The sequence below is a fragment of the Dermacentor albipictus genome, chromosome 4 (assembly GCF_038994185.2).
Source record: "Dermacentor albipictus isolate Rhodes 1998 colony chromosome 4, USDA_Dalb.pri_finalv2, whole genome shotgun sequence".
Taxonomy (NCBI): Eukaryota; Metazoa; Arthropoda; class Arachnida; order Ixodida; family Ixodidae; genus Dermacentor; species Dermacentor albipictus.
Genome location: NC_091824.1, coordinates 74,688,749 through 74,714,701, shown reverse-complemented (window position 1 = coordinate 74,714,701; position 25,953 = coordinate 74,688,749). Strand labels below are relative to the sequence as shown.

The following is a 25,953-nucleotide window of genomic DNA, read 5'->3' as shown; positions in this document are numbered from 1 at the left end:
TCGTTTTGCGGCTCCCAAAGCGCTGTGGGATTAAAAACTAGATAATGATGCTAATAAATGCCTATTGGGATTGCAAATTGGGCATGTTGTTGATAATCCATTTTGCAATAGAACATGTGGAAGAGAGAGAACACGACACATGCTAATTATCAGATGATTTTATTACACGAATTGAAGAGAGAACATAGGACGTATGTAGCTGACTAGCAACGAAATGTAATACATGAATTACAGCAAGCGATTCATGTAATAAATTCACTTGGTAGTCTGCACGTATTATTTGATCGTTCCTGCTCTAATGAGAGCAGGAGCGATCTTAAGTGGTGCAATAGCACCACTTAAGTGGTGCTATTGCAGTATGTTTAATAAGAAAGCGGCAGTTTCGCCCGAAAGCCGAAACATCGATTGAGATAGCAAATTAGTGGACAGCCATCGAAGTATAGTAGTTTTTTCGGCCGTACGAACTTGTAAACATAGGCATACGAACTAAATTAACAAGCGTGGTGTCACGCGCGTACAAGCAAACGGGATCACATCTCACTCGATGACTGCTGAAAATCACTGTCGATACGCTGGAGTCTTGAAACGCAGCAGCAGCGAGCGGATTGACTTTCGTGCTGCGTCTCGCATCAACGCGAACTAAGCAGTGCAAAGAGCGCACGGGCGGACTCTTGGCTCCGTCGCAGATGACATTCAAGATACACGCGTGCGGCCGCCCGAGCCGCCCGGAGTAGAACGCGCCTCCTCCCTCCCTATACCCCACCCTCCTGAGCCCTGCGCGCGACGGAAGACGGCGCGCTTCCTCCCCACTTTCCTCGCTTGCGTGCGCGGGGTTGAGCCGCGATCGCCGACTAGCCGTCGCACTCTTTCTCGCGCACACGGAGGAAGGAAACTAAGGAGAGGCCCTACCCCCTCCGCGCGCTAGGAGAAAAGTGTGGCGGAAATGACGTATAGGTTCTCATTTTTCTTGCTGCTTTTTTATTTTTTTTGCTGCATGGCCATGCCTTTTGGGCCACAATGGCGGCGTTGTTCTGATTTTTTGAGCGCTCACACGTGTTGCTCTGGTAGGTTTCGTGCCGTGGCAAAGGCGCTGTGTGGGCGGGTTTGCGTTAGTCACCGTGTCTTGTTGCGCTGTGTTACCTGCACCGTGCTCTGCCGGATGTTGCGCGAGCGAGCGCGCTCCGCGCGCGATACCACGCGCAGCGCGGCGTGGTTTCGCAAAAGATGTAAACAAGAGAGGAGGGTGGCACAAAAGGCGGAGCATCGCCATGAGCAACGCTAAGTTCCGGCTTCACTTTTGCTTCACAAAGAGTGACGTCAGGGCCTCTCCTTAGTTTCCTTCCTCCGTGCTCGCGCACATAGAGCATACGGCGCGCGCGCGCCTCCTCCCTCCCTACCCAACCCTCCTGAGACCTGTGCGCGACGGAAGACGGCGCGCTTCCTCCTCGCCTTCCTCGCTTGCGTGCGCAAGATTGAGCCCGGATCGCCGAGTCACCCTCGCACGCTTTCTCACACATAGAGCACGTGTACGGCGCGCGGCGACAATTTTATCGCCCTTGGACTTCATACCGAACGTCACGGCGATGGCAGAAATGCACCTGGAGTGCCCATATAATTGCTATCGCAGTAAAACGAACGTTGCTGGCTGGAACGTACGCGGATTTCAGAGACCTGTGCTCTACATACGGAGCGGTCATTATCAAGTTTTGTGGACTTCTTGAAAATCGCTAGTTTCGGATAACGTAATTCTAGTCCTTGAGCTGGATTGTTGAGAGAGCCGGACATTACTTAAACAAAGAGTCGGAACATATTCAACTAATTAACAAAAATTCACTAATCAAATTCCTAATTAATTACTTTACGCCGCATACTGCAATTTACAAATTGTAGCCAGGAAGATTGTCAAGCGTATCCACTTGGAATGAATTTCCAGAATGACACAAGTTTCGAGATGTGCGCCATCAAACTCGCCGTAAAAACATTGTTGGTCCACTTGCCCTTTTAAGCGAAACGCTATTTTATGCATTCAAGCACAAAAGTATCTGGAACGCCCATGTGCTTCGTCCCACACTTTGAGGACTATTATATCTCGAAATCGGTGTCATTCTGCAAATTTATTCCAAGTGGATGCGCCTTGCAAACTCACTGGCTACAATTCGCAATTTGCAATATGAGTCTTAAAATAATTAAAGACTTAATTAGTTGAATATGCGTTTCGATTTCTCGTGATAGTCTTCAAATAATCCAGCGCAACGATATGAAGTGTGCTATCAGCCACAGTAGATTTTTGACAAACTCCGTAAAACCTAAAGATGGTCACCCTGTATAGCTAACACAATTTCTACATCTACCCATTGACAGATTCATATCTGTGACGCCCTTTCTTTCTTTCTTTCTTTCTTTCTTTCTTTCTTTCTTTCTTTCTTTCTTTCTTTCTTTCTTTCTTTCTTTCTTTCTTTCTTTCTTTCTTTCTTTCTTTCTTTCTTTCTTTTAACAATCCGTTTGTGGCTTACGCGTGCGCAAAGGTTGCTGCTTCCTGCTGACAACACTGTCCTCGCTCTGCACGACGTGTGAGCAGCTGTGCAATGTCTCGATGACGTCACTTCCTGCAGCGCGTCATCTCCCACTGCAGGCGGCCGCACTTCCTGCATGTCGAGCCAAACAAAAGGCGGCGCGGCTGTTAGCGCTGCTCCCTCGAGCGCGACCGCTGGTTTACGTGACGACGCGGGTCGATTAACGCGCGAACTCATTGAGGAAGAGCTTCCCGAGTATGTGTGCGTGTTTGCGCGTTGCGTCACTGCGGTCACAACGTAGCCGGCGCTTCATCATGCAGGAACAACTCGGCAGAGGTTCTCGGTCAGATCGTGGTGGGAGCGGCGCGGTCAAGCCGTTATAATCTTTGCCGGTCGCTGCTATGTGGGTCGCACCGTTAGAAGTGTTTCTGCGCGTACCTGAAACTGATTTCCGATTCGTTCTCATCGACCTTCAAAAATGGCGTCGTGCAACCGCGTATACACTAACGCGTTGTCCTTGGGTTCGCCGCTCTGACGTTGGTGTGGACGCTGTTGCTAAACTCGTGCCTAGAATTGCATTTTATACCTCTATGTATATATACACACCGTGCCCTTTTAATTAAAAGTATTTCCACCGTATGGGCACTCGTATAGAAACCCCAGCGAGTGCTTGTGCTCAGCTGGTAGGTGCGCGTGACTACTGTGTATAGAGCCTATACGAACGAGAGGCAGGAAGACGACGGGTGGCTTACAGGTTACATTTATGTTGAAGGCAAATCATGGCGTATGTCGCGTACGAATCCGGCCGGACCTTCTGGGCCCTGCCCCTTTATGTGCCAGCGTTGGGATATTGCTTCCTTACCCGTCGTATTCACTGAAGGGAAACGATAACTCCGCACCCGTTCTCTCGCGCAAAAGTCTCGGATTCGTTGGTCGAGAGCGGTCGAGAGATACAGCTAAGTCAACAAAACTTCTGCTTTACCTCCCGCCGTCGATTGCGGCTTTGAGGCGTCACGAGCAGGCATAATACATTTTTTTTTCTTCCTGAGACGTTTACCTTGCATGACTCTATCAGACCCCTCTTCCCGCGGTGAACAAATTGTTGCAGTTATGTTGGTTCGTTGGCGAGTCAAGTATTTCGTTTTTAAGAAGGCGCGCGTTATTGCACATTCGATCTGCCTGCGCTTGAAATATGTATGGTTCAGCAGGTGCTGCGCGATCATTATTCGTTTGCACCATGCAGAGGCAGCACGGCGGCACCGATCCGCACGTCGCAGTTCGCTTCACAGCACGAATTCGCAGCATTCCCTTTCTTTTGCTGCTGGTCTCGGCACTTATATGGCTCTAGACCATATAACGCGTCACTGACGCGTTATATGGTCATCAAGTCGTCATAGCGTCATCAAGTGACGTGTGTTGAAATGCTGGCCACTTATCGCGGTCCACGAGAGACCGACGCTAGGGAGAATGAGGCGCGAATCACGTGTGACGGGGACAGTGAACTTCGTGCCTCAATGCCTAGTGGCGCTGTTCACTGTTAACGGTGATGTCTCGCCCGCATGCACTGTAATTCGTCACTTCCTTCAGTTCGCACGATGATTTCGCGAGCGAAGCCGTCTCTGCATCGGCGGTCACTCTGTTGGCTGTATCGCGGACAGTGCATGACCATTCGAAGTGAATTGAGAATCTATGCGCAATGTGTGTGGCGGTGGGGCTACTGTAATGTTGTGATAAAAAAAAAAGCAATGAACCTTTCCTTAATTGCAGGTAAGCAATGTGATTTGCGTGGTTTCTGGCTCTCAGGGAGACGCTGCAGTGAATATTGTAGCCCGGGAAATTCCCTGCATGCATCTGCACAATTTCATTCCTTGCCTCTTATCGGACGAACCAAATCATTTTTTTTCCGCTATCCAATGAAAGAAACAACAGACAGGGAAAGGCTAATTGCTATTCATTTCAGCTCATTTTGCTTAGTAATCGTACAGTGTTAACCACTATATCTCCTCAATGTTTACCGTTATCTTTCTTTCGCTTATTCACTCCTCGCCCACTGCTCCAAGGGACCCTGGCGCGCCGTGGAGGCCGTTCGAAAATGTACTTGGCATGCGGCGACAGGCTGTGAGCGTGCGAAGTGTCCGTTAATTGCACTTTGTGCTCCGATAGGCTATCTTGACCGACTTTACCGTCAGTACAACGTTACGTTGGGTTTCCGCATATGCGTATTTTGGTTTAGTACTTTAATTCGCCCATATAACCGCGACACCCATTGTTCCTCGAGGAGCGATACCTTTCATGTGAGATCCAGGCTGATTGCTCTCTCATCATCATTTCTCATCATCATCATTCCATTCTGGACGCCGCCTGCCATCGTGCGTCAGGCGCGCGTGCCGGAAAGGCTTCGCGGGGCCACGATGTATGCAGATAAGCAGAGAGCCCCAATAACTGAGCGGCACTGTAATGCATGGAACAAGCGTACGGAAACGTCTGTTCGCTCAACGTCAGATGCGCCGGAGGGCAAATAAGTACACGTGGCCTGAAGTGTGTAACTGGTGTAATTGTAGGCGTGGAGAACGGCACGCCCCACGCGGCGTGCGAGAAGCTCTGAGGCTCCTGAGAGAAGGCGTTTTGCAAGCGCGGTTGCAGCCGGAGCCGACCGCCGTAGCGGCTGGAGAGAACGACGGCAGCGGAAAAGATGGAACGGGGCCGGCCGGATGACGTCATGCTGCCGCCGGTGGGGGAGCGGCCGCCACCACTCGCTCCCCCGCCGCTTCAGCGCTCAGCGGAGCCTGGTTGCCTGCCCCGAGCCAGCAAAACACGAGCAGAGAGGATGCAGTGTTGTACCACAGAGCGAACGAACGCGGAGGAGAGCGTTGAAGGAGCGAAAAAACAATAATAATAACGCAAAGGAACATCAGCCATCGAAGCCAAGCGGACCGTTCCCGTTTTTGCTCGGCGCCCTCTCTCTCCTTCCCTCTCTCTACGTCATCCTCCTCCTCCGGAGAGGAAGGAGCCCGCGGAGGCGCATTTGCTAGCATCGGTGCCGGCGCTCGATTTGCGCGGATGCCCCACCATCTCTTCTCCTGGCGGTCTCTGCGCGTACCCGGCGCTGTGCGCCCGTAATTTGCGTTCTGCGACCGCAGTGAGCTTAACTCGCCCGTTTATAGTGTCCGCCCACGCAAACGCATCAAGCGGGAGGCGAGCCCAGACCTGGAAAGAAGCGTTTGCGTCCCTTCGTGCAGCCATCTGCGGTGTGCCCGCGCGGTCGTCGGAATATGTGTCGTCCTCTTCGCCCGGATTGTGCACCGCGCGGGATTTGACGAGCAACAGTTTTGGGTGTGCGGCGCCGCTTATCTCGTGTGACAACACCCGCGCCCACCGTGCTTGTTTGAGTGCATCGTAGTCGTCTCCTGCGCGCCTCGCTGTCTGTGGATTGCCCGCGATGTGGGTTCTCGGAGAAAAGGCCTAGCTGCGCGCAGTGCCATGAGGGGCGAGCGCTGTTGCGGCAACGCAGTGGAGAAGAAGCCGGCGGCGCGGCTTGCGCCGAATGCCAGGCTGCTGGCGTCGGCGAACGACAACGCCGGCTTGGCGTCGGCGGTTGGCACCGGTTTCGTCGGTGAGCACTTTTCCTTTGCTCGTAGAGCGGTTGTGGTCATCGAGAGGGTTGAGTCTCCTGGCCCGCGGCTCAACCACCATGTCGCTCTTGCGCGGCGTTGCCCCTTAGCTTGGCGAAGGGATGTGGTTGCGACCGTTCTGGTGCGCGCGCGACTGTATTTGCGCGCGGAATCGGCGTCACGTTCTTGGCAGTTGACCGCACGTACAGAGTAGACCCAACAGGGGGCCGGCAAATATGTTTTGCGCTTCGACCTCCTCTCCCTCCCTCGTTTCTCCTTCTACCCCTTTTCCTTTCTGCCATCTTGTCCGGCCTGTCATGCGAAGAAGCGCGCTGACAGCTGCGTGAGGGGGAAGCATCTACCTGTGACGTCACCTTCGCGGGTGGCTGGACGAAACGCAAAAAAAACGTCCGGGCATATTTCTCTCTCTCTCTCTCTAGTGTCAGACTCGCACCGATGCCGAGTGAGGACCAGAAAAAGCGGCGCCTTTTTTATGCAGCGAGACCGTTTTTATGGCTGGGGCAAGTGTGCGGAGGCGTGCTATATAGTATGCCGGTGCGTCCTCTTTGTGGCCGTAATGGAACAGTCCTCTGTGTAGGCGCACTCGAATAGCGCGTGTATACCTGGGGAGGCGCATTGTTGCGATTGCTATGTGAATTTTCCATCCGGCAGCTGTTCTGTGGGTATGCGCGGCTGTGTCGGCGTGCCGTGGATTTAAAACCCCGAACGGTGTTTGAGATAACGCGCGCGTTCTATCAGTGCATGCTCCGTGATTCAGACGAAACCGTATAATATTATGTATAACAAAGTTTCAATACTGTGATGTAGAAATGCTCGCTTTCTCTTGTAGTCCCATTATATGCTTACCGCTCTCTATATACGGTCTTGCAGAATTGTCGGTCTTTTTTTCCTTCTTTCTTTCTTTCTTTGTTTCTTTCTTTCTTATTTAACGAGGCACCGCGTTTATTATTATTCCGAGCGCTTTCGGCGGCCCGTGTGGCCGGAGGCTCTGCGTCGGAGATTCTTTATGGTCATGCCGGTCTTTGTTTTCCTTTCTGCTTTTTTTTTGTTTCTTTGCATAGCCGAGCTAGTGCTCGGCTATGCGATAACACACACACACACACGCGCACAAAAAAAAAAAAAAAAAAAAACGGTGCTTGCGTCGGCGCGGCGCCCATGGAATGCACCTACCCCGGCCGCGCGCATTGCCCGAAATTGCTCGTAGTTCCGGTGTTTGGACCCCGTGGGCGTGCGGAATATACTGCTACGTTGACGCGCGTATCGACCGCGTCGGGAGACAGTGCGGTTTCCGTGCTTTTTTTTTTTGTTTGATATGTTCGTTATGTGTGTACCCCTCATATCTGTATGGGCCGGTTCCGGCGCCGCTGCAGCGATCCGGACTTGTGCTGTTGACAGGGTGCCCTAGGGCGACGTGTGGCACGGACTGACTCTTGGGGCTAACTTAATAGTTTCCGTTGCGCTGATAACAGTCCAGCTTTGGCTGAATGCTTGCTGGATAAGTTTTACTTCAAGGTGCGTGCTTGCATGACGCGTCATGTCAGCCATGTGACGCTGCGTGTGGTACAGAAAACCTGCAGGAAACACTGAATTTTGCCTCAACAATGATTGAATGTTCTGACCTGGGACCACTCCGTACCTTGCATGTCTATAGGGTACCCGATCCCTCTGAAGAAGAAAAAAAAAAAAATCAGCCGGCGGTGCACCTTTTCTGCATCTGAGAAACAGAAGCGGTCGTACACATTTCTAATGCTCGTCCTGGAATGAAGGCGTAAGTGTAGAGAGAGGGAGAGAGGATCCGGCTTGCATACTTTTACAGCTCATCTATAGTCTTGGCGTTTCCGTTTCGAAATGACGTCCTGCGGGACCAAACGCGCTTACGGTTTCTTGCATATAGTCGCGTTTTCCATTTCCTTCGTGTTTCGCGAGCGTATGCTTTCGTTTCCGTTGAATGAGTAGCACGAATGGCTTACGCCACCGTGCATACCCAAATGAAATTGGGATCGGCGCCGAAACACTCGCATTCTATAAGTGCGGCACTCTCCCGCCGAGTTGGCTACATATATACTGCTGCACTCGGAATTCGCTAGAATGGCGGCCGCATTTTGATGGCGGCGGTAGTGAGTTTTCTGCGCGCACCTGGTGGACAAAAACAATAATCTTTGTCTTCGTTACAGTCTCTATTATAGCCTGTAGCTGCGTAGCTTTGTATAACTTCTTTGGGGCATTAAGCGCGTTCAATAGGTCATGAGGCACACATACATCGTGCAATATTCGTCAAAATCGTATACGTTCCACAGGTCGCGCACGTGTTAGGAGCTTATTCGAACTTGGCCGTTTGGTGCAGCTCTTCAGCTGACGTTCCTAAAAGGCAAGAAATTGGGGGCGGTATATCTATCATCCGTTGATCACTGTTGGCGTTATCAATGCCACTGCGCCAGCGGATGGCGGTTGTGACGGAAGCGTGCACTGGCACCGTCGGTGTTATTTTCACGTCGCCTCAAGTGTATATTGTGTATTTGCAGTACGGCTGTCACTCAATTTATACATCGAGCTATACGCCCATACAAAAGTAGAAGAGTACCTACGAAAGCGATTGATCGAGAATACAGCCCTGTTCTGCTGCCTAGTACGAGAACATGGGTTCGATTCGTATAACCCCGAGGGTGTAGCGTTTCCACGTTGTCGGAATGCAATGATGTTGATGTGTATATATCGACATTCCAGTACACATTACTCGAGTGATCAACACTATACGGTGCCTATGTACGTAGCTCTCTGTTGCTATGCGACTTTAAAGGTTTAAAGGGACACAAAATAGGAACACTGAATCGGTTAGAGATTAATAAATATTCTTGAGGAACTCAAGTTTGGTTGATTTCGTTGTAATGGCTTAAATTGTTAGAACAGTAAGTAAATGTTAGTCCAATTTCTCGAATTACGCGCCGAAATTTTTGGGTCGTCATTGTTGATGTCACAGATCTCAAAGCACTTTTCCGTTTTTCGCATTTAGGCCGTTGTGGTTCGGTAAAGGTACTTGAAAAGTTCTTAAGTTAAGCCTTTAGCTCCTTTAGAACATGACGTAGTCTATTTTTACTGATAAATATTCAACTATAGGTACGGGCAGACGCCGCCGAAATTTATGACGTCACGGTGTGTTGGTGCGGGAATTTTAAAGCGGCGTCGCCACACGTCTCCCTGCGCCTCATCTGGCTTACCAAACGTCTTCTCGCGGTGGGAGCAGCTTTACTGGTATAGAAGGGTAATTTATTAACCCAGCTCAAGTAATATTTTCCCCCTCTTTAATGTATCTCTTGAACGCTATGAATCCGTCGATCGATCGAGCAGAATACGGCCTGTAGCCTTGTTGCACAATGGACACGAATAACCATATGTGCCGCCGTATTTTTGCGGCCAGAAAGTATAGTCGCAGCCTGTGTAACAACTCCGGCTGCAGGATGGATGGATGAATGCTATGAGCGTCCCCTTTGGAACGGGTGTGGTGGGTATGCAGCCTCTGCAGCGCCACCTAGGGAGGTGTGAACCTCATGGAATGGAAGTATAGGGGTTCGTGTGGTGCGTCGGAAGCCTTGTTCTTTTTTTTTTTTCGAAGCAGGTGTCCCTGTGTATCTTCGAGAAAATGCAGAGCTTCGCCCCTGCGCTTTCTTCAAAAAAAAAAAAAAGAGGTATGGCTTGCAAGCGGCCTCTGTGCGTCCCGAGTACTTTTGGCGATGAGTGTGCCTCTTCGTTGTCCTTGACCGCGCGCGACAGTTGCGTCCTCAACTCCGCGCTGACAGCGGGCGGACAAAACGACGCGGGACATCCGGCCAGTCTCCCTCCGCTCTCCATCCTCTTGTTTGTGACATGTGGCGCGACGGTTTCCCTCTCCCCTCGTTTGCTTCGCGCTCTGCTCGCAGATGATCAAGAGCTCATCCGATATGCGCGATGGTTGCTTAATGCGTATTCGGAACTTGGCGCAACAGCTGCGCGCACTCTATTTCTTTTTTTTTTCTTTTTAACCCGCTGCACTGCTGACAACGAATAGAAACAGATGCTGGGAACAAATTAATTGCGAGAGCCCCTTGCAGGTGAATTCAACTCCTCCTCTTCCTTGTCATGCACCAGCGTCCTTGTTCTGTTTCTTTAAGTTTTATTGAAATCATGGGCCGAAGTGATAACGTAGATTCGTAGTCTTCAGCCTAGTGCAGCATTCTAGGATGGATTTCGTTTCTTAAGTAAGAAACTTTTTCTTTCCTCTCCAGTCGGACCTTGAAGGGACAGACAACCGCCCAGGACATAAATCGAGATAATCCCGCCGATGGAAAGATTGCCTATCGTTGTGGCTGAAACGAACCATGTTTTAGAGCGCAGCTCTTTGGCGTCCGTTCCTGGGTTTCGCGTCGTCGTCGGCGTCGTCGTCGTCGGCGTCGGCCTCGTAACCAGCTCGCCTCCGCCGCCGCGCTCCGCCGCCGCGCATGCGCGCTGTCGGCTCTCCGGGCGAGGGAGGATGATGGAAGGGAGGAGGAGAGACTGTGGAGGAGGGCTGGCTACACAAATGGCTCTTTGGCGTCCGTTCCTGGGTTTCGCGTTGTCGTCGGCCTCATAACCAGCTCCGCCCCCCTTTCATCCCCCCAGCGCTAGCAGCGACCGACTGATACCGCTTTCGTGAGTCCGCTACCGCACTCACGAAAGACGTCGTGCACTTCCTGCAACTCGCATTAACCGTCCATCGATCCACACCGATGTTAGTAGTGGGGGACTTTAATGTTGACATAAAGACAAACAGCAATTTCCTAACACTTATGCGGGAGAACATCCCGTTCCTCTCGCTCGTAACGCGTCCCACGGCTGTGACAACCTCGCGAGGCACTTGTATAGATCTCGTCTTTGAGAATCAAGCATTGGTGTACCAAGTCGAACATATATCAGTCTATTTCTCCGACCACAAAGCTTCCTTCATGACTGTCAAGAACTGTTAATGGAGTCTTTGTTAAAGGAATACGTGTGAAAAATAAAAAAAAATTCTGTGATAGCGCCTACATGTGTTGCTCGATTTCTTTGCCTCAATCTATCGAAAAGGTGAAACAGCTTATTTGCTGCGCTCAAATTTCGCATTAGGAAGTAACGTAATCGTCGGTAATTTTTTTCTCATTAAACGTGGATTTATATTTTTAATTCATCACTAAAAGTCGCGAAGAATGACCTTTGGCGCCCCACTCTGCACAAAACAGAGCTAAGAGGTCCATCACGTGACCTTCTACTAGTGTGCGTGGTTCCTTGTCTCTTCATAGGTATTGAAATGCAGTATAGTTTTTGTTATCCGTTTTTCCTTACTTACAACATGCAGATAAGCCTTCGTTTCAACAGAACTGCTTGTTGGCCTAGTTGGTGCTTGCTAAAAGACATGTTTTTTGCCGCAATTGAACACTCAAAAAACAAAGACACATAAAGACAACACAGGCCGCCTGTGTTGTCTTTATGTGTCTTTCTTTTGTGAGTGTTCAATTGCGGCAAAAAACATGTTTTTTAAGCCTTCGTTTGTAGTGAGCAGAAAAGTGCGCTGCCAGCCATGACGTAGGCGCCCAGGCGGCACGTCAGGTTGGGCCAACGTTGGAAACATATTGGCACTTCTTGGCCCAATGATGGCCCAAGATTAACAGCGTGGTTCCAATATTGGCAGTGCCATTCTGGTTCCTGGCCCAATGTTGGCCTAAGGTTAACAGCGTGGCGCCAATATTGGCTGTGCCATTCTGATAGAGATCCAATGTTGGCCCACTTTACACAGTAAGTAAACAATATTGGCTGTGCCATTCTGATAGAGATCCAATGTTGGCCCACTTTACACAGTCAGTAAACAATATTGGCTGTGCCATTCTGATAGAGATCCAATGTTGGCCCACTTTACACAGTAAGTAAACAATATTGGCTGTGCCATTCTGATAGAGATCCAATGTTGGTCCACTTTACACAGTCAGTAAACAATATTGGCACTGCCGTTCAACAAGGCGAGAATTATTGGACCGACTTTGGTATGGATTTGCCAATATGGGTTAGTAGCTGGCTTTCTTTGGAGGACATTGGCCCGTAATAGGCTAATTTTCGCCTTGTCGGCTTTTAGTGCTCTACGACTTGCTGAGATTGAACAACGTGTTTTGAAAACTAACGCACTGATCACAGGCACACTGCGCAGGAACCAAAAATATGTTCTCCCATGTCAACTCCATGAATGGTACACCGCCATTATTGCACTTCTCCTTTACCGAAATGTGTCCCCTAAAGAGAAAAGCCAGTGTACCACGTAGCAAGCAGGGGAAGTCGCATAAATTTAGCCACTGCTTTATTGATCGTGAATAAGAACTTGAGCTTTCCATAAGAAGCAACGGTATTGCGAATTTGCCTGCGCACTGTATTTTTTGCATGTACGCTCCGCGGCTTTAGTGGGTCAGGATTCTGAGGAGAATCGAGAATTACAGTGCCTCAGAGCTGATGGAACCATTTTATATTGGATCGAGATGGAGCGCATATGCATTAGTGAAACTATTGTGTGTTTGTTTAGCATGCATGGCATGTTGCGGCGACATCATGCTCCTATTCTAATATATTTGTTTGTTCGTGCATGCGTAGTAAGCTCCTTGTATGAATGCCCCTGACAGAAAAAAAATTAATTGCACGTTTTGGCATTTGCGTGTCAACAACCTCTTGTCTTTTGCCTTTAGTAGGCACGGCGCATTCCGGATTTTTTTTTCGGCCTAGCTTTCCGTCCTTCAGCCCCCGCTTGCCTCTCCTTCACGCACCCAGGTGAGCCTGGTCAATGCTGTCAGTCAAGCGTTCAGACTGCCATAAGCTGCTGTGTCGAATTGGGTGCTCTCGGAAGCATGGGGGAAAGCAGCGGGGTCACTATTGTCCTCCTTGTCGCCCTCCATCGCTGCCACCCCAAAACCCGTTCGGCCTAGGTCCAGCGGGGGAAAGTGGCGTTTACGCCGTATTCTTCGTTCACCCTTTCCTTTCACTCTTTCTTTCTACGTGTCGCTAGCACGCCGACTGGGTGCAACACCACCTGAGTGCTTGCCGTCCGTTCTTGCCAGCGCACTCCTCTCGTGAAAAATGCTCGCTTGCTGTCGTCATTCCTACTGAGAAGCCTACATCTTGAAATACGCAGCAATGTGGCCACGAATTTTTGTGAGTGTTAGAATTAATATAGGCGAAACAACAATTAGAAAAGAAGTCGGCGCTCGTGGGCACCGTCTTCGATGTGGGATGAACTCAGATACAAAGAAGCATGGATCATACAATGGTGAGTGCATTTGTTTTGCGCATGTTATAAGTTTTATCAGAAGCAATATCACCCAAGCTATATCACCCAAGCAATATCACGCGGTATATATATTACTGAAACAGGCCTGGCTAATGTAGAATGCCTGTAATTAAATAGCTCTTTTTTTTGCAGCCTTTGAATAGTGCCTGGAGTAGAACCACGTGTAAATCTCTGTGAATTTCACCCAAATTCTAGGACTAAGATTTTATCAAGCCACGCGTGCGGCCTGATCCTGCTAGTGATACCGAGGAACCACGCTTCTTCTCACTGGTATAGGTCAAGCATCATTTCCAGCTAACAGTATTTCTTTCTTTTCGAATAAATGCTTCTTTTACTAGTGTTTCTTGACGGAACTTCTCGGTTTCCACATTAAAAATTTCGCACGAAGGCCGCATTGTGTCTACACTGTCTGATACTAGGCTTTTTGTGCTGCAGCAGGTTTTGCTGCAATTTTTAATTTTAAAGTGCTACGCTGACTAAGTGTGAGCTGTAAACAAAGCGGACTGCGCATTTTATGTCTGTTCTAAGTGTTACGTTACATGTTGTACAAGGTATGCCATATATGTCGAAATATTAGGATGTGTTACTTGACAAATCTCTTGCAAGAAAGTTTCTTGATTCACCCCTTCGAACTCTCTGCTCACGCTTATAATGTTGTTGCAGTATGGCGATTTTTCAAATGAAAACTCTCCATCATACATTTGTCATACCAACATCTCTGACATTGTTTCTTTTCATTTTACAGTGCAAACATTTCCTCCAAGTAATGGTGAAGTCGCTATCGGATTTGGTGGCAATATCAACGAAACCACCGCGTTATCGTGGTCCTCGGGGGCCTGATAAGCCTGCTGTCATCCAAGCACTGACAAACCTGCCTACCGACGTCAGCTCCATGCCCTGAAGCCCCTGGCCAGCCCACCGTCCTCGGCACCTTGCCCAATTCCTATCCTGAGGGCAGTGCCTGTAAATAAACTGTTTGAAGATAACCGAGCGTCACCCATCTAGGTCCACGGAAAATGCCTGTTTGTGAAAATTTATTCGCAAATAAACTGTCATAAACGTCAATTCCAGTATTCTTTTATTATTATTTGCAGTCATATATGATTTCTGCTTCTTGACATCTTTTTGTCGAGCTTTCCTAGCTACTATTGAGGAAGAGAGTAAGGGGACAATTGCTACAAAAAATGCCGCTAGCAAAATGTTTGCGGTAAGAATATGTGCGTGCTCTAAAGCCAGCATATCTAGAATAGTTCAGGAGAACATTCATTTGGGCTAGATGGTGCATACTTGAATAAGGAAGGAACAGCGCCAACTAAGACGAACACAAGAGGGGAGAACGACACAGGACGTTCTCCCCTCTTGTGATCGTCTTAGTTGGCGCTGTTCCTTCCTAATTCAAATATCTAGAATATTCGTCATGCAAAGGGCATTGGCTCAAAGCTGGCATTAATATTGGTAACGATATGGCTCAACACTGGTACTACGCTGGCAGCACGATGGCTGCTGCATTGGCATAACATTGGCCCAATCTTGGCTTTAACGCTGGTCCTACGATGGCTGCTGCATCGGCATAACATTGGTCCAATCTTGGCTTTAAGGCTGGTCCTACGCTGGCAGCACGATGGCTGCTGCATTGGCATAACATTGGCCCAATCTTGGCTTTAACGCTGGTCCTACGACGGCTGCTGCATTGGCATAACATTGGTCCAATCTTGGCTTTAACGCTGGTCCTACGCTGGCAGCACAATGGCTGCTGCATTGGCATAACATTGGTCCAATCTTGGCTTGAACGCTGGGCCAACATTGGATTGGGTTGCACTTTGCCAATATGCCAACATTGGTCCAACATTGGTACCAATTTCTGCCAGCATTGGGCCATGGTTGGACCAATGCTGGTGTGCTGCCTGGGCGTGTATACTTGAGCAGAAACGCGGTACAAATATAAGGAATGTCTGTACAACAACGCGAACTTATGGCACCAGCTTTTTATTTTCAAAAGTGGTTGTAAAGGTAAAGCTGTAGGTGGTTAACAGCCACACTCACTCCTGTGAACGCAGAACGATGGGCAGCTTTCAAAATTTGCGAGGCGAGCCATCGACATCGCTCCGACTTCGCAGCGTTGTGGAGGAGGGACTCATACTTTCGTAGAGGCTGCTCAGATCGAAAAATTCCTGCTTACAAAAGATCCACGCGCTTTTGGAAGTAACCGCTGCTGGTGTAAGCACTACCGTGGGTCAGCTTAGCGTTGCGCAATGAAAAGCTAGGTCCTTAAATATCGGTTGTCAGTTCCTTCAAAAAGTCGTCGCTGCCTGGTTACTACTGTCGCCCGTTTTCTCGCTCTTGTCTCCAGTCTTGTTATCTCCATGGTTACTGCCCTAGTTTATAGGGCAAGGGGAAAGTATGCATGGAGGGAGTTCTGGCGCGCGCCGCAGCTGGGGTGTGTCGCTGATGACAGCTGTAAAAAAAAAAAAAATTGGGGCAAATTTTATGATACACCATATCGCTTGGCTTAGTTACGTTGCTGTATACCGTACTCAGAGATGCAGAGAGCGAGATAAAGATAAAAGATAAAGATAATGCGGCGAGTACTCTCGTAGTCCCGCGGATCGACGCTTGGTCTCCGCGTGGTACCCACCGGCCTGCAATCTGTTCTTACCGCGGTGGCGCCAGCCGCGGCGAAGAACTCGTTATTTTGTTTGCGCCTGGTGTTACGACTTTGCACCGCTGCACCACGATTACGGCTTTGTGGTCCCGTAGCGCTCGTCACCCGTTTCGTGACAGAGCGTTGGTAGCGAAGACTCCGAGCCTGGCGTCGATGAGAATAACAAAAGGGACTTTATACATTATATACAGGTTATCATACAGGACATGAACGGGTCGGCACTGGGGCCGAGTGCTCACAACAAACGCGACTGTTCTCGCACGACGACGTCCGGCGAAAACGCGTGACACATCTCACCCCAGTCGGGAGCGACACTCTCTCCCGGTGGGTCGGCGGATCCTGTTTTTCAGGCAGCGCGTTGCTGCTTTTATAATCCCCGAGGAATCATTGTCACTCAAACGGCCCAATACAAAGTCAGCACACGACGGTCGTCCGAGGGGTCCAACCAGCGACCGCGCTGGCCACCCGGTTCAAAGTTCGCGCGCGCGGTGACCTCCAGGCAAAGGGAGGTGCGGCGCCGGGCTGTCTGGCACACGCTGACACGTCCAAACATGCGGCTCGCCGAGGCTTCTCCCGCAGCAGGACACCGCTGCCTGACGGCTCAGCATCTTGACTTGTGAAGGGAGAATTAGGGCGCTCGCAGGATAGATTCCGCATCTTGCAGATTCGGAATCCGGGCTTGTGGTAATGGCACAACAGCATCCCCGCCCTCAGATAAGGCGCCGGGAAGACGAGCTGCCTCCACGTGGCTCGGATGCCAGGCGCGCACGTTCGTCAGGCTCGTCCAAGTTCACGTCCAGTGTCGGGACGCCAGGTAACTTCACGTGCCCAGGTCCGACTCGCCAGGACAGGAGCTCTGCTCACCACGTCGTCGCCAAGGCACCTTGACCAGCTCCGCTCGGGTCGTTCCTAAGACCTTGCTTCTCGCCACTGGTCCCGCTTGGTCGTTCTGCAGCTTGCAAAACCGACCGGCAAAAGGCAACACCCAACACGAACAAGTGCCCTCTGTCTCCCGTCAAACACCAGACAAGGCCATAATTCAAATCAACCTAACTAAATTGCTATCCCTCTTTTTGCTCCCGCTGCAACAAGAGGCAGGTGTACGATCTAGTACACAAGGCTCAAACAACCAGTTTTCAACTTAACAACACAACAAAATAGACAAGAAACAATTATTAATCAGCAATAATAATTACAAATGGAATGGTCCCCTTGAAATCGCTTTGGACCGAAAACATACTACTGAGGAAGCAAATGAGGTCATTCATTTTTCCCGGCGATATTTTCGCGGAATCCGAAGCTGCTTATATTTGCGACCCTGCTTATCCGTGTAGCGGCGGTACAATAAGCCAGATTCCTTGCCAAATGAAACCCCCTTTTTTTTCACTCCCCGTTTGACGCTCTTCCTCAGATCGGCTAGTGAACAATCTTCCTGTTGCTCGCGAATCCGAGTTTCCCTTTCAACGGCAGCCTGCTCCTGCCAGCTGGCGGAAACCGGAGCGAGTGTGGAGCCCGCGTCGCCTAATTGCGGCGTCGCGTCTATATCGCGGCTAGCACTGCACGCGTCACTCCCACTCACCTCCAGGACCCGCTCGCCTAGGCCAGCCTCCGAGCTCTGCCTCTCCCGTGACTGCTCGCCACTCAAGTTACCCTGATCGGTCCCTGTACCGCACCGCTGTTCGCTCACCGACGCTAAGTCAAGTTCCCTCGACAGCGGGCGCGCTTTGGATCGCGTAGGGGCCATGTACGCCACGTCGGCAAAGAATGATTTGCCGTGATCCCTCAGCAGCTGCTCCGAGCTATTTGAGAAGAGGTAGGAAAATTGCTCCGGGAGGGCGGCTGACACAGCGGCTTCGGTGTTAAGTTTCCCAAACTCTCCTTCAATGATAACCGTTGCGATCGGTAAACAGACACTCTCCTTCTCGGCCACTTGCCGTATCCTAACGCACTCTCCCGTAAAATCACTCGAGGAGACGAAAGACGGGTGAACAACGTCCATAGTTGCTGCAGAGTCCCGCAGTGCTCGGCACTTCTTGCCGTTTACCTTAATTTCCTGCACATAGGGCTCCAATAGACGTATGTTTTTGTGAGTTTCCTGTATCGTTGCAAAAGCAATTCTCTCTGGGCAGCTTGCAGCGATGTGCCCTTGCTTTTTGCAATTGTTGCAGGTTAACGGTTTCCGTTTTTCAAAAGAACGCGTTATTTCGTTTCGCTGTTTCGGACCATCGTCATCATTCTGATATGCATTCTGTCCATCCCTTACAGTTTCTTTGGGAAGGGACTCGTCTTCCCGAAACTCGCGACGCGTGATTTCCTTCCGTTCGTCGGGCTTCCCGTAAAACCCATCTCTTCTATCTGCTTTTTCTACGCGCACTGCCTTGCTGTGCAAGCTGCGGCGGGTGTAATACTCTTCCGCTAACTCTGCTGCCTTGTTTAGCTTAACCTCCTTTAGCCTATCTTGCAGCCAGAGCCGGACATCCTCATCAATGCAACGGTAGAACTGCTCCAACGCGATGCATTCGACAATTTTGTCGCGGTCGTCGTAAACCTCTTCGCCCTTCAGCCATTCCACCAGGTCGGCTTTTAGACGAAACGCGAAGTCAACATTCGACTCCTTACCCTTTTTTGCATACCGGAACCTCTGCCGGAAAGCTTCGGGCGACAATTTGTACTTCCGCAGTAGCGCTTCCTTCACATCACTGCTCTCAAACGCCTCTTTCGATAAGCAAGTTATTACGTCTGATGCCTCCCCAGGAAGCAAGGCTAACAGATTCTGTGCCCAAAGGGATCGCTCAATGCTATTCCGTTCGCACACGTGCTCAAATTTCACGAGGTATTTGGCCATATCCTCTCCGACGACAAAGGGTGGAAGTTGATCGCGTATTCTTGGAACGTTAGAAGTGAGACTAGGCGCCGGCGATCTATTTCGGGTCTCCAACTCTTTCATTTTAAGCTCGTGCTCACGAATCTCTCTCCTTTCCTCCTTTTCCTCCTCGCGACGTTGCTGTTCTCTCCTTTCCTCCTTTTCCTCTTCGCGACGTTCATTGATACCCGCCAAGGCCTCTGCGGCTTCCTCAGCCGTTACGTCCCCAGTCCTCATGACCTCAAGGATCGCATTCTTTCTTTTGGTTGAGCCCAACTCAATGCCCAACTCCTCACAAATTTCGAGAAGTTCCTTCACCTTGTACTTCTCCATCGTTCACACTGTCCTCCTGCTTTTTACCCTTTTTGAATATACCTGTCGTACGCTACTATAACACTACTAGTAAGACATATGCAAGTATATCACACACTGCCCTGTTTACCCCCTCAGCATCCCCTGGTTTTCAAAACACTCTTACTAGGCTTGAAACACACAAGGTTATCACAATGCAACACCAAATCCTTCCCTAAGCTACTATAACCTGTGTCAGAGAAAGTCTGGTGTTTGAGGTAAACTTCAGGCACTCACCGCGCCGAGGTAGCTGATGCCGGTCAATCCCGTAGCTGCCATCCAGTGTTACGACACCCAACCGGTGCCACCAGGATTACGGCTTTGTGGTCCCGTAGCGCTCGTCACCCGTTTCGTGACAGAGCGTTGGTAGCGAAGACTCCGAGCCTGGCGTCGATGAGAATAACAAAAGGGACTTTATACATTATATACAGGTTATCATACAGGACATGAACGGGTCGGCACTGGGGCCGAGTGCTCACAACAAACGCGACTGTTCTCGCACGACGACGTCCGGCGAAAACGCGTGACACATCTCACCCCAGTCGGGAGCGACACTCTCTCCCGGTGGGTCGGCGGATCCTGTTTTTCAGGCAGCGCGTTGCTGCTTTTATAATCCCCGAGGAACCATTGTCACTCAAACGGCCCAATACAAAGTCAGCACACGACGGTCGTCCGAGGGGTCCAACCAGCGACCGCGCTGGCCACCCGGTTCAAAGTTCGCGCGCGCGGTGACCTCCAGGCAAAGGGAGGTGCGGCGCCGGGCTGTCTGGCACACGCTGACACGTCCAAACATGCGGCTCGCCGAGGCTTCTCCCGCAGCAGGACACCGCTGCCTGACGGCTCAGCATCTTGACTTGTGAAGGGAGAATTAGGGCGCTCGCAGGATAGATTCCGCATCTTGCAGATTCGGAATCCGGGCTTGTTGTAATGGCACAACACTGGCTCCACCCATAGCCATTATAGCGCTCTCCGCAGCACAGGCAGAGGTCACCGAGGGCTTTTATCAGCGGATGCTTTTTGTTGTTTGTAGCCTCAGTAAATAGCTTACGCCCAATGCAGCCTTATATATGTGCCTGCTCCCGGTGTGCGTCATTAGTTTGCGTGGCTTGCGCTACTAATCTGTGAGCAACGTCGGTGCGGGTATAGAGGCCAGTAACTTTCTGCATTCGTTGCTCGTATTTCTGCTTTGGGTGGTACATATGTGCTCTTGCGTCCAACCGCTCGGTTGAGTTGTTGCCCGATCTTCTACCGGAGGCTGTGTGCGCTAACTGATACATTTGGTTACAAGGAACCAATCGTTTCATTTTATGGTGCGGCAGCGGTGTCCGACTTTCCCCAACCTTAGCTTCGATTTATCCCGTGCGCTCTAGTGCTCGAGCGCGCTGCTTTCAGCTGGGGAAAGGCGTTCTCTTGTCCTGAAACGCCCTGGCGACGACAGGCCTTCTTGTTGAAACGTCGGCCCCAGTGACATTCCTTCTAAATATCGACCACTAATAATCAGTTCCTTTAGTGCCCTTGTACAACAGCTCTCAGTGTGTGTTCCGTTTTTTTTTATTCTCGTGAGGGAAGGGGGAGGGCAGGAGAGAGGGGCAGAGGGCAGTGCATAGTGTGGAAGAAACAAGCAGCAGAGACGGTGTCTTTTTTTTTCAACTCAGTTTCTGTTGGAGAAATTTTCAGAGCTAACGAGTGACATGGTTGAGCCGAAAACAAAAACAAAACCTCTTGCAGCAAGGCAGCGCTTTTTGACGTCAAACCTGGGACTTCCCGAGTGAAACGCGTCACTGTGTAATTAGCATAGAAAAAAAATAAAAACATACTATAGTCTGATGCAGCCTTTCATGCTTTGCATCGTTTTAGATTATCAAACAGCATTAGCATACGTTGGCGACTTCAGACACTGTGCTGGCATTTTTGGCGCATTAAAGTCTATACCGTCTTTTATCCATGTGGTGATTCGATAGATCGCCAACGATAAAGGTAGGCCTGTGGGGATAAATCGATAGAACATGCATTATTAACGCCATGGACTGAAGCGGCTGCCCCCACGGGAGGTGCGCCAGCCTCCACATATAGGCACTCCTATCCGTGGCATCAGAGGCGCCGCGATTAAATCGCGGAAGCCCGCAGACGCTATACGCTCTGTTTACGACGCGAAGCGCCCTCAAGCTGCCCGCCAGCGTGCATGGTCCCGAAAATCAAATGAAGGCGTGTTTTAATGCTGCCGTATTGACCCGCGTTTAACCCCTATAGGCCGATGCCGAGACATCGAAATTTCGAAGCCGGTCTTTATAGCAGGTGCATCCTATTCCTCTGTCAGCTGTATGTAGCATGATTCAGTGCATGACCGGTTCGTAAATTCAAACGTGAGAAAAGTCGGAAACGAATTAGAACGAGTTGCTGCTCTACCAGAATTTTCTCAGTTTGTAAACGCGGCTCATTTCGGGCTCCAAAACGTATAAAAGCAGGACCGTATCACGAGAGCTATAATGCGCTTATAAACCTATTACCGAGCGACCTGCACATTTCACTCTCGTGTAGTTATGCAATACAATCCTTCTGATCAGTTTCCTTTCGTTCGCGTTTCTATTTATGCTGCTGATATACCCGTGTTAGCGGGGTGCTTCTCGTAATTTCGGTCTTTCTCGTCGGCCTAAATTCAGGCTCGGTTATACGCGATATAATGCGGTAGCTTTGGAGCAAGCTTTAATTCGATTTTCAAGACTGCACTGGCGAGCAGTTTGTACGTGCGGCGCTTCGCGGCGTCTACAGAGCGTAACGTCGACGGGCTTCCGTGATCTAATCGCTGTGCCGCACCGACAAGTCCCCTTGTCCAAACGTTGGCTCTACGCGGAGACTTATCTCGTCTGGCCGCTGTCAGTCGTCTCTTGTGCGCTCACAGCTGCCGTTTGAGGTTGCGACTTGGAAGTTGCGAGTTGCAAGTTCGCGTAATTTCGAACTGGCACCCACAGACATGCGCGCGACGTCCTCGACTCTATGCCGATTCTAGAGTTTCATCTTCGACATATATCTTTTACAGAGAGAGAGAGAGAGTATGTGCATATATGCTCCTGTAAGGGGTATGAAATGTTGACCCCACGAAGCATGTTCCACATGAATGAAATTTAGAACTGCTTGATAACTTTTACTTCTGGCCACGGAGATTACGTTCCTGCCCCCCCCCCCCCCCCCATAAAAAAGAAGAAAGAACTTATCAACCAACTGTTATTTGATCAATCAAAATATAGTCAATAAATTTTAATTAGCTTTGTTATCTATCCACAGCTGAAAGTTCGCTACGTTTAGCGTGTCAGAAACGCTATATACTTTAAAATTTGCGTGAAGTTTCGCGCGCATAAATCAGCATGTTGAGATATCCAACGCGGTGTATCAAAAACGATACGTTTAAGATTTGCGAGTTAAAATGAAGGGGCTTAGCGTACAATTTCCAAAGATGCACAGTTGGCTATGGGGGCTGGGGGAGGGGGAGGGGACGCCGCGTAGTGGAGGTCCCCGGATCAATTTTTACCATGCACCTGGGGTTTCATTAAAGCGCGCATAGAACACGGTACGCCAGTGTTTGGTCTTTTCTGTTTTTTTTCAACTTTTTTTTGCATTCCTCTTCCATCGGAATGCGGTCGTCGCGACGGGAATCGCACCCGCGACCTCGTGAGCTACCGCGACGCGCGTGTCTTTGGTACGTGTTCATCAGTGGTGCGTTAGGTTCCACTGTGCACCTGAGCTTGCATGCACGGCCGCTGAGCAACTCCCTTGGTCTGGAATTAAGAATATACGTTTATTGCAGAGGCTTTAATTGAGCGCTCTCGCTCGCAAGCGAATGTTGACGCAATGCGTCCTACACGCATTGCACGCGAAACACCGCAAAAGTCTGCACGGTAAAGTGTTTTTCGCGGGCCAGTGCCAAATACTCCGCACCTGTATGTGGCTATACGCACCCGGGCTCTAAGGAGGCAGTAGTGCTCTAGCATTTCTTATAATCTGACATATTTTACCTATCGTATCATTCCTTTTAAATGCATCGAAATGTTCATAGTACAAGTCATATGTCATCGCCATAATTTTATTACGCAGATTTTACGCACTTTAGAGCGTATATTTTAAGGCCCCTTTACAGCCACGTCACACCAATTTCATAGTAATCATAGTTACACTGCACACCCACTACCACAGACATGGCGCTCTTTGGCCATTCCTGGCCATTGCGCCATAAAACCCCATACATCATCATCATGGCTATACGCACCCAAGACGTGCATGCAGTTTCATTAAAGAGTACAGGATGGACCGGATGGCCACGAAGGAATGGCAGACACGCGGACTTCGATGCACCGGCGCGCATTCCGGAGCTGTGAGGCGAGGGTGTGTGGATCAGGGGCGGGTCGATGACGCGCGTTTGAACAAACCTGTATGCTTCGCTGATGTTTGCCGAGGTGGACGTTGTACGTGTCACTTTCCTCGTGTAAGTGTGGCCCCTTTCGTCGCTTCTCTACAGGAAAACGAATGGCGGTCCTAGTTTACCGACCCCCATTTCGCGAACGTGTAGCTAACGGTTACCGAGCATATATATATATATATATATATATATATATATATATATATATATATATATATATATATATATATATATATATATATATATATATATATATTATGCTCTTAGCAGTTGCCGTCCGTAACGCTGCGCCAAGATCTGTGTGCTCACCTGTCGACCTTAATTGCATAAACAATTGAGGCCTGCTGTATACACGCCGTATGACAAACAGGATGGTCGCTCTAACCCTCGGCGCCTTTACTTTAGAATCACAGGCTGTGTTGATATATTCGGAGGCGAGAGTTCCTTCCTTCTTTCTTTATGTCGTCTACTAGTTTATGCGTTTATTAACTTCACTGTCGTTCTTGTTGGTAATTTCTCCGTTTGCGCATCACTCGTCGTCAAGGTAAGCGCCTGTTGAAGTGCACGCCGTTTTGTAGAGCAAGCGCCAGATTCACGTTTCTTTTTAACCCCACAAAGACCACTAACAATTCCATGTAAAGGAAACCTAAACAACTCTCTCCAGAAAGAGAAAGTCGGTTACTATGGACACAGGAAAGTGGGCAGTAATACCAACAAGTGGTAATACGCATACTGGTACGTCATGATTCGATATGCCACGAATTACGTCAGTTCGCACACGGTTAATATCCGAAATGATGGCTGGTAAGTATTCGGTCAAGAATGCTTTGAGTAGTTCCCTGCGAACGCGTTGGACGTGAAGCGACCTAATGAAGATTGAAGGTTAACATGAGATCAAATAGTGCACACGAGGCTACTGACGAGTAGTACGTGTCATTCCAATTAATGTCAGAAAGATTAAAATCACCCATAAGGGCGATGCGTGAACCATGGGCGTGACGTTGTGTGTAGTCGTGAATGGCACTGATACACTCAGTCACCCGAGTTCGGGCTTCGATAAACACACCCCAAGACAACGTTTTTACCTTCGCAAAGCAATTTACAAAATACCGTCTCAGCGTCTTTTATCCCAGGCAGAACGGTAAAAGCAAAACATTTTTTTATTAATAACGCCACTCCGCCACAAAGTGTGGGACGGTCATTTCGGATGACGGAATAATTTGGCGGCGCGAACTCTTGATCAAGAATGTCGGACGTGAGCCACGTTTCTGTTATAGCTGCTACATCAGGTTCATAATCAATTATCAAATTTTCAACTGCCTGGGGTTCGTTGACGACGCTTCTAGCATTTGCTGTGAAAAGTGTTAGTTCGCTGATTTTGCGCCTCGGCGAGTTAAAACTGCGCCTTTCTTTTCCGGTGATGTTCGCTGCTTTGCCGGTTCGGCGATTTTCGAACCCCAATTCTGAATCATTTTTTTTTTTTTCAAGCGGCACTTGTCATCCTGCTCGTTGCCCTAAATATATGGGCGATTGTTAATGTATAGTTTGTCGAAAACAAGCGAAACCTTTTCGTTCTTTTGTCGGTTTACCTTCGCGCTGTTCCAAAGTTCCCTTCTGGTATCCCTCACGCGTTTTGAAAAGTCTTCTACAATAGATAGTTGAGTGTCTTAAGTTTGTACCCCCTTTTCAGTATCGTATACTTCTCTCTTGATATATATATATATATATAATATGCAACGTGCAGCTTTGCTTCGTGCGAGAATCGGGTAGCAGCTGTGACCCGCATGTGGCTGTCTGGCCGTTGTGTGTGACACGCAGCTGCAGGTCACCGTATATATACTCCGGACGTCAAAATGGGAACGTATACTCTGGGGTATACTGTGATGACGAGTACTAGTGGGAGTGTAGTTAAAGTGGCAATTGAGAACGCTATATGCTTGAAAAAAATATCGCAGACTAGTTTTCTTTTTTTTTTTATCGAGGTATCCCGCAGCCTTCAGCTTCAAGGAATTAAACTACGTCATCGCCCGACATGGCTCGACACTGCGGACAGCGCACACATATGATCGAGTTGGTCTATACGTATAGCCATCTGTACTGCATCCGCCGCACGATACGCCGGCTGCGTTATTTACGGTATTTCGCGACGAAACAGCCAGCGCTATACCTGAATATCCCCGCTGCAACGAATGTGTGCCTTGAGTCGTGT

At 49.5% G+C, this 25,953-nt stretch overlaps 1 protein-coding gene across 2 annotated transcripts in view; it reads left to right on the top strand.

The window, feature by feature from the left end:
• Positions 1–25,953, top strand: part of LOC139059144 (uncharacterized) — a 114,373-nt gene that overhangs the window by 25,977 nt on the left and 62,443 nt on the right. The window contains exon 1 of one of the 2 annotated variants that reach the window (XM_070537126.1): positions 5,542–6,126. The exons of the other annotated variant lie outside the window; for it this stretch is intronic. Within the exon in view, the coding sequence (XP_070393227.1) occupies positions 5,994–6,126 (133 nt within the window). The 5' untranslated portion in view covers positions 5,542–5,993. Of the gene's footprint in view, positions 1–5,541; positions 6,127–25,953 lie in introns of those variants that run through there. 2 annotated transcript variants of the gene reach the window in all.